Raw genomic sequence first — 8,794 nt, 5'->3', positions numbered from 1 at the left:
AGCTTACTTAAAGGCTTTGTCTTGTTAGAAAAAGTAACTTCTATGAAAAGCACAAGGGTGCATAAGCCTTAGTGAACACAGCATCTGTCTTAGTCATTTTTAGAAGCAAGGTTTTTTAAATGCAGCAAAAAAAGTTGATGGGGAAAGTGTGCATCATGAATGGAGAAAGTTTCAAGGACAGTAAAGATCACTGTTTAAGAATTAAAACGAGGAGTGATGGATTTTTAGATCAAAAGCTGTTCCAGATTCTTCCAGCCAAAATGCAAACTTAATCCTGACAGATTTCCTGCTTCAAGCTGAGTAAAGCCTCAGAACAACTTCAAGAGCAGCAGGTGAAAGCCAGGGGTTAGACTGAAACAAGATCACTGATTAAACACATCTACAGAGGAAGTGTTGCCACCAATTTCAATTTGCTAAATTCCTTACAGAGCACCTGAAAACCAGGCGGGGGAGCCAGTGCTTCACCAAACTGCCTTCTGCACTCAGAGCCACTGGAGTTTAGATGAACAGAAAACTTCACACACAAGTTTGTCCTTTTAAGTGGCCACTCTGCAGTGTAGGAATACTGCACCAGAGTGAGCTGTGCTGAGAGCAGCAGGGAGAGAACCAGCTCTGCCAGAGCTCTTCAGCTCAGCTCTCCTCAGCTACTGTACAAGAAGCTCCAAAGACATTTCACTAAATGGTAAAGGAAACAAACTTCAGCATCTTCAGGCATGTATCTCCTAAATTCAGATTCCAGAACTTCAACTATGGAAATTCTAGTGCTTGATGGAAAATCCAAAACAAAGCCTGGTTTAAAAAAATTTATTTTACAAAAAATAAAAACTAGTCTTTACAAACATTTCAAATACCAGCTCTAAACCTCAACTCTTTAATATTGGATTAAGCTTGTTCAAAATGCCAGACAAAGTCTTAAAAATTTTTAAGTTTGACATGTCCAAAAGGATTTGTTCTTTTAAGAAATGTCATTACAGAGCTGTTAAAAAAATACTATAGAATGTTTTTCAAAGTCAGAATCCCAAGTTCTTCATCCTCTTAACTACTTTTCAGGTGTTTATAATGAAAAAGACCCAGAAACTCAGGAAAAAAAATCAGAAACTCTGTTTTACCTGTTAAGCATATTGTAAAATTAGGGGCTGGAGAAGCAGGGGGGAGAAGAGGAACAAATATTTGTCCATGCTGACCTAGTTGTGTTGCATGAGATGAATAAAACTTGTAGGTTTAAGTCAAAGAAAACTGAAGTCATAGTATTGGTCCAATCCCCTGTCAAAGGTGAACTTTTGGGCCTCTGAATGTATTTCCAGAACAGTTCCTTAATACCCATAAGAACAAAGCTGAGGCTTAGCATGGGTCAAAGCAGTAACACAGAGAATTAGAAACTAAGGACTGCTGATCAAATCAGCTCCATTAATCTCCATTCCCTCTGTTGTTAAAGCAAATCTCTGCATATTTTTAGCTGCAAGGATCATTTTTAATGTCATCTGTTCCCAAACCTCTGCAGTGATCAAAGGGAGCAATTTCCAGAGACAGATAAAATAAGCCACACATGAGGTGAAGCTGTCACCCTCACAACATGCAGAAGTTTTAAAATAAGCTTTATAAAACACAAATTGCAAATTTGCGTGGGTGTCTGTGTCCATTTTCACTGCATTTCCCAACCCTCAGCTCTACCCAATATTCTACAGGTAAATCTTCCTTGCAGATTCTGTACAGTAAAAAGAGGAAAAAACCAGAGGTATACACAGTAGATTCTGTCCTTTGCCCTTGGTATTAAAAATATAGCAAACCACAAATGCTGGCATTAGGAAATCAGTCAACTCTTCTGGGTTTCAAAGGAAAATGCAGCTCTTCAGTAAAACTGCAAGGCTTGGTGCAGCCTGTGTACTGGAGATGCTTTTTGTTTGAGACACTGTTTAGGGAAAATGGTTGAGGACAGCAGCTGCCAAAATGGTAAACATGTTCTGCTGAGGGGCACCGCTCATCACGGCTGCATGTTGTTGATAATGGCCAAAATGCTCATTTTCTCTTGGGCTGAGTCCACATCTTCATTTTGTTTCTGAGCCACTCCTGTGCCAAGGCCATACAGTCGTCCACAATACTTTGCATCATCAATTGTATCCTCAAAAAACAACTGCAGATTAAAAAAAAACAAAAAGAGAGAAACAGGTATTGTTTAATTGTGCCTCTAAATCAGAAAACATCCAGTGTTAATTAACAGCTCATTTGAAATCAGCCACCTCCAAGATGGAGTGTACAAATTCAAATAAGCAATGAAAGGAGAGTAAACAGAACAAGTCTGTGCCAATATCATCCTGATAGTGTGAAGTGTGATGGCCACAAGGCTCAAAAATCCCAAACCAAAACAAACAACACGTTATCCATGTTGACATTTATGGACAGAAAGTGGAGAAGCAAGAACACTGCAGTACCTCTTTCATTCTGAAAAATGCCATTCCTGTGAGGAGAGAGTCTGATCCTGCCTGGTGTTGTCGTCCAATTCGCTGCAAATCCAGCTGGTCTGCCACTTCCTGAAGGCCACCCTGCAAAGAGAACAGAAGAGATTTTATTTTGGAAGAGTCATCTCTTGCCAAAATTGCCACATTTCTCCAAAACACGAGGGCAAACAGGGTATGATGAACCAATGCAGATCTCAACAGTACCCACCCTCCAGCTGTGAGTGAAACCCAGTGGGAAATGGTGTTCAAGAGTGCACAAATAACTCTCCTCAAATTTAGGTGCCTTCTTTGTCTGTTGCAAATACCTGAAATAACTGTGGGTACATTCATAGGTTACACAAGCTGGGCCTTTCCCTCCCTTTACTCAAGGGTGTGATTCAGTAGATAAATTACCTTTCAACCCTCTTACCAGTTAAGCCATGGAGTATTTCATGTAAAAGAAATACCCTTGCATGGGAAACATAAATATGCTGAATTATAATTAGCCTCTGATAAACAAACCAGAAGGCTGTGGCAATGTCCCCTTTATAATAAACACATTGGTAAGTCTGAAACTGGGGAGGACAGGATCCATTAGACACAAACTGTGTCTCAGTTGCTTCTCTGTCACTACTTTTATACACATTCCCATTTTAAGACAATATATGCAGCAGTTCTGCCACTTGTATTCCTGTACATGCACAGTGTTGATACTCATCACCTGCTTGCTGGGAAGATAAAAGTACCTTGAGGTTTTTGCAGCTCTTCATTAAGTACTTCACATCATAGATAGATGGGAAGAAAAGGTTTAAGATATGGAAAAATTCATGTTCCTCTTCTGGTAACCTGGAGTCTGTCAACAACTTCACCATGTAGCCAAAGTCATAACCACTGAAAACAAAACCATAGAGAAAACCAGGTAAGCAGGCAGTACCTAAAACCCAAGGTACTGCACCTCCTTTTAAAATTCAACAGAATTTTACTTGCTGTGCATTTCAAGCCTTAACATTTTGTGACATTCAAAAAACTCTAGATCTCAGCCAGAACTCATCCTGATTTTCTATGTCAATGCAGGACTTTGGGATGCTCCCCAAGTGCCCTCACTAGCCTTTTGTGGAGCAGCTAAGCCATTGGGAAGAATACACATTTCTTCCCAACTCTGTATATTTCTGTAGCTAAGGGCAATACAGAAAAGAAGGAAACCCTGCAAGTATCTGTTGAGACAGAAGGAGGTGATGGCAAGTCCTTTCATTTGTGATACCATGTTGGACCAGAGGCTTCCTGATCAAGTTGGTTGAGATGCTACAAGAAAGATATCTTAACCACACAGGTGGAAGTTCAGAGCACCACCAACATCGTAAGGAAGAAGAAACAAAATTCTCTACAATGCATTTACTAAGTGCAGAAATCACATTTCAACTTCTTCAAGAGAGGGAGAATGTAACAGCAAAAGGATTCACAAGCAGTCAGAAAGTCAGACCATGAAGTGTCCTTACTTCTTAAACTTGGCTTTCATATCCTGAAGCTTATTTTAAGAACTGCAGGACTGATAATTTCTCTCCTTAATATCTGTCAATCTCCATGGAAAATGCAGAGAATTAAGAAGGGTCAGTGAGCATCCTGGACCCACCTGTGGAAGGACAGCCATTTCACACTGTCACTGAGGACAACCCCCGACGTCATGAGCAACTCAGCAAAGTGCAGGGTGTCAATCCCTTCCTCTTCATGCTTCTGGAACTGCAGCCCAGAGCTGGCAAGGAGGTCTATGGAATCCTGAGAGTACATGTCTTCCCTGAAGGAAAAAGAAAAAGCAAGTTTGCACTCAGGGTGCTGCCAAGACAAGCTCATTTTAGAAAAATTCTCCCCACACTATGTCAAGAATTGGACTAAGCAGTAGGAAGGATACTTCTGGGTTCCAGTTTGTCCCTCTAGAAAATTCAAACTGGCTCAGTTTCAATACCCCTACTGCAGCCTCCTACAGCTGTAACAAGCCATTCTGTGATCGTAACTAGTCAACACTTCCATTGCTTGTGCAAATTCCAAAGATTCCAGCTCCATAACTGACTGTTTTGAACAATGTCCCTTCTGCAAGGCGAAAGGAAGCACCACAGATGAAGCCCAGAGGAAAGGGGAGTTCCCCCAAACAGGAAGATGTGCAGCTCTAAAGCACTGACCATCATTCCTGTCTACATTTTTCCTTTTCACTCCACAGCATGCACCACCTTATCAGCACCTCCACTTCCATCTCTGGGAGTACACAGAATTGCATCATCCTTGACTCAGGAAGCAGGACAAGAATGATGTGCTTGGTGGAGAGCTGAGCAGGAACCTGACTTCTCTACTGGTTTGTGTCCTTTGAGGGGGAGGAAATACATAGAGCCAAGTTCTATCAATATGGTAACTCATTTAAATGAAGTGATCACACAGCAAAAACCACTTCACTCTGATTTCAATAACTGTAAGAGGCTCACAAATTTGTGGAGTAAATAGTGCAACTTTTGGGGTCAAGAACTGGGTGATCTGCACATAGTAGCTACAAATTCTTGTAATGCCTTCCAACAACAGTTTCATAAAAATAGATTGATTTCCTCTACATATGTAGTTTTGCCAGATAAACCCTTTCTTTATTTCCAGACAGCTCTAGTGGCAATTATGCTGAGTTGATCTTTATAATTACAGGGGAAGGGATAATGAAACTTGTTTCAGCTGCAACCCAGGATATTACAGTATGGAGGAGACAAGAACTGCCACACTCCATTTAACAAGATTCATTCTCCTGAACAGATGTGATGATTACACCAACATGCTTTTAGATCCCAGCTTATACTTAAGCATGGATTTGTAAAGAAGTCTTTTTCTTTTTGATGAGACCAGCACATCCATTTATTTTTAGCAGAAAGAGATGGAGTTTTACATATATATATATATATATATATATATATATATATATGAAGTTTCAAACATTGGTCCAGAATAAAAAGGCACACAAAATTATGAAGAGAAAATGTAATAAGGATAGAATTTTAGAATGCTAAATTTTAGAACTTAGACTTTGACCTCCAGATACACTGTTAACTCCTGGCACTCCAAAATAGGTTCCCACTAGTCAGTACTAGAATCTGGATCCTTATTGCTCAGAAGCAGCCAGCAATGATGAGCACATGGACATCAGTATTTGCCAAAGGAAAGCATCACCCCAGCAGAAGGAACAGGAAATAAATGCCAAGCCCAAAGACTCACGTGAGGTTGAATTTGAAGTTGAACTGCCAGGTGTTAATGCCAGAAGGATATTCCCCCTTCTCATTTGTGAAAGTCAGGCCCAGCTGGATGATTTTCAGCAGGTCGACGTTGCAGCGCAGGAGCTGGTACTGATAATCGATGGAGCTGCGGAATTCACCGATCGGCCTCACCACCACGCCCGGGAACTCCGTGTCCTGGCACACAGGGAAAACTGAGCTTCACCTTGGGTTCTGCCAGGAGTCACCATTAGCACTCTGTTAGGACAGCCCAGACACTGAAAACCTTCACTGCTTCTGAGGAACACTCAGTGCCTACTTGAACAAAAACTACGGTCAGACAAACGCACCTCAGCAACAGCAGCCGACTGTTAGATGAAAAATCATCTTCTGGATGAAAAACTTCCTACTCAGGCAGAGACTGTGTGCTGTCACCAAACTGCTGAACAAAAACTGCCACACTGCTTCCACCCTCAGACTGGGTCACTGAGCTTCTACCGACTACACGCAAAATCTTTCACAACAAACCCAGTGCTGTGCACCTGACACAATCTCTCCCTTGCCCAAGAGGTTTATCTGTCTACTCTTACAGCACAGTCACCCAAACAAAGAACCCTAAGAACACTTTCAGTGAGACTGAAAAGAAGCAAAAAGTTCATTTCTCGTTGACAAACGTTAACAAAAAAATCACATTCACTTCCACAGCTGAAGTTGACACCAAAATCCCACACACTCTGCAAAGACACCTGTCTTTTGCCACACTCTTAATGAGGACTCCTCAAAACTTGAGGTTCAGTGTTCCTAAGCAAAGCTGGCAGAACTTACAGTATCACAGCTAAAAGCAGTTCTTTATCTAACACACTGGGGTGCTGCCAAGCAGATTCAGACTTGTAAGAGCAGGAGGAGATTCCTCCCACCTGGGGGAGAGTATGCTCTTCTTAAATAAAGCGTTCTGAACATATTGTCTTATCTACAGCCAGAATATTTTTCTTCCCTAAGAATCAACATCTGCCCTTATTAGAAAGGAGGCAGCCCAGCTGGCTAGCAGTCACTTGCAGGCCTTTTGACCTCCAGTCCCATGGCATCCTCTATAATCAAATGGAGAAAAACTTGTTTCATTTCCCTGTTGCACAAACTAATACACTATGAATAGCTAAATATCAAATAAATTCAGGTTTTTAAGTTGGTCCCCCTCCTCCCCTTCTTTCAATCAATCCATACTCAGCACTGTTTGTATTAAATTCTGGAAAGCTACCAACAGCTTTTTATTTTTTCACTTCTTCTAGTTCAGTTTGACTGGGGGTAGGGAGAAATCATTTCTCACCCAAGAATCAACTTATCCACAACCCCAAAAATCCCTTGACTAAGGGAATTAGGTCAAGTATAAAACATTTACCATGGCAATGTAGCTGTAACTCAGGACAATCTCCCGAATTTTCCTCATCTCTTCCTCCAGGTTGTTGGCCCATACTTCACAGATAACCTGGCTGTTCTCTGCAAGGGCTGCTGGCATCTTGCAGGGACCAGAAAAAAGGCAGCTGATGCTGAACTCAAATGACAGTGCAGGATCACAAGCTGTGCAATCTTATCAGTGTGCTGCAGTAAAGAGATAAATAAATATATTTTAAGTGAAGGAAGAGTGACATGTGAAAAATGCTCTGTAGGAGTCAGTCACTTCCATTTTCACCTTGAAATAACCCATTTAAAGTTTACACCAAATTTTCTTGCTTTATCACTTTCTGTAAACATGCTGAATGAAATCTAGAGCATCTTTTCACAATATAAGAGCAGATGCACAACCAACAGTCCAGTTATTTATGTAGAGAATCATTATCCCTATCTTCCTTTTCCTGGCATAAGCTTTGACACTTTGGGCACAAGATGTACAGGCATTGAATCCTCATCTGTAACCCTCAACTATTTCTCCATCCTGGGAGTGTTCAGGGCCAGGCTGGATGGAGCTTTGAGCAACCTGGTCTAGTGGAAGGTGTCCCTGCCCACAGCAGGGGGGTGGAATGAGATGATCTTGAAGGTCCTCTCCAATCCAAACCCCTCTGTGATTCTGTGATGAAGACAATTGTTTAAACACAATAACAGAATGAATTTGAGAGAACACGCACTGGCACGAGGTTTATGGGTATGAATATCTAAAGGAGGGTGCCAAGAAGATGGAGCCAGGCTCATCTTGGTGATGCCAGGACAAGAGACAATGGGCAGAAAGTGATGCACAGGAAGTTTCTCCTGAACATGAAGAACATGAGCAACAACTGTGCAGGGACTGGACACGGGAACAGGCTGCCCAGAGAGGTTTTGGAGTCTGCCTCAATGGAGATATTCCAGAACTGTCTGGACTCAATCCTGTGCCACACGCTCTGGGGTGGCCCTGCTTGGGCAGGGAGGTTGGACCAGTGACCCACTGAGGTCCCTTCTAACCCACTCTGGGATTCTGTCCTCTGATGTAACTGGGGCCACACTGCAGCGGGTGTTTCACTGGCACACCGGCAGTGTCAGCAGTGTCACAGCCCGGCTGAGCCCCCGGCCGGAGCCCCTTTCCCGCAGTAACACCGGCGAACCGCTCCCAGGCGTCTGCAGGAGGGCTCCGCCTCAGCCGGGCCGGGCCCTGCGCCACAGTTACCGGGAGCGCACCGCCACAGCCCAGCCCGGCCCGGCCCGGGGGCACCTCAGAGCCCCCTCACAGCCCGGACGCGGCCGGACGCGGCTCACCGCGGCCGGGGAACGGGAGGGCCGCTGTCCGCGCCGCCGCGCCCCAAACCCCAGCGGCAGCCCTGCACCCTCAGTGCCCGTCCCGCTGCCGGTGGCGCTGCCTGCCCGCCCGCTCCACTCCCCGGTACCTCCCGGCAGCCGCGGCCGGGACGCGCCGCTCTCGCCCCACGCAGCCGCGATAGCTCCGAGTGGCCCCCGCCTCGAGGGGCGGCGCTTCCGGGTCTCGCGCCGCTTTGCCTCTCGCGAGAGAGAACGAGACATGGCGGAGCGGGCGGGGCGCGCGGCAGGGCGGGGCGCGGGAGGGGGGCGGGTACGTTACTGCGCGCGGCCGCCGTGCCCACACTGCGCATGCGCCTAACCCTGGCCGGCTCGTTTCTCCTCCTCCTGTCCCCCCCCTCG

At 44.4% G+C, this 8,794-nt stretch overlaps 1 protein-coding gene across 2 annotated transcripts; it reads right to left on the bottom strand.

The window, feature by feature from the left end:
* Positions 1 to 789: 789 nt before the first annotated feature.
* Positions 790 to 8,654, bottom strand: CNOT8 (CCR4-NOT transcription complex subunit 8). Of its 2 annotated transcripts, XM_071443428.1 has the most exons (7): positions 8,524 to 8,654; positions 7,068 to 7,267; positions 5,676 to 5,869; positions 4,066 to 4,227; positions 3,182 to 3,326; positions 2,430 to 2,540; positions 790 to 2,131 (listed from the first exon to the last, which is right to left on the bottom strand). In XM_071443428.1, the coding sequence occupies exons 2-7, from the start codon at positions 7,182 to 7,184 to the stop codon at positions 1,982 to 1,984; spliced, it is 879 nt and encodes a 292-aa protein (XP_071299529.1). In that variant the 5' UTR covers positions 7,185 to 7,267; positions 8,524 to 8,654; the 3' UTR covers positions 790 to 1,981. The 2 variants fall into 2 exon arrangements, with proteins under 2 accessions (XP_071299529.1, XP_071299530.1); XM_071443429.1 differs by lacking the exon at positions 8,524 to 8,654 and having other exon boundaries at positions 5,676 to 5,905; positions 7,068 to 7,187.
* Between the last annotated feature and the right edge of the window lie 140 nt (positions 8,655 to 8,794).

This window comes from Agelaius tricolor, unplaced genomic scaffold, assembly GCF_023055355.1.
Source record: "Agelaius tricolor isolate 1412-34295 unplaced genomic scaffold, bAgeTri1.0.p SCAF_18, whole genome shotgun sequence".
NCBI classification, from domain to species: Eukaryota; Metazoa; Chordata; class Aves; order Passeriformes; family Icteridae; genus Agelaius; species Agelaius tricolor.
Note: the sequence above shows the minus strand (reverse complement) of the source record. Positions and strands in the feature narration are given on the sequence as shown.

Excerpts from the sequence above, each read along its gene's own strand:
- CNOT8 (XM_071443428.1), bottom strand. The coding sequence starts at position 7,184 with ATGCCAGCAGCCCTTGCAGAGAACAGCCAGGTTATCTGTGAAGTATGG. Across the intron at positions 3,327-4,065 it reads AAATGGCTGTCCTTCCACAG|TGGTTATGACTTTGGCTACA; the intron begins GTGGGTCCAGGA and ends TTTTGTTTTCAG. Across the intron at positions 2,132-2,429 it reads CATTTTTCAGAATGAAAGAG|TTGTTTTTTGAGGATACAAT; the intron begins GTACTGCAGTGT and ends TTTAATCTGCAG.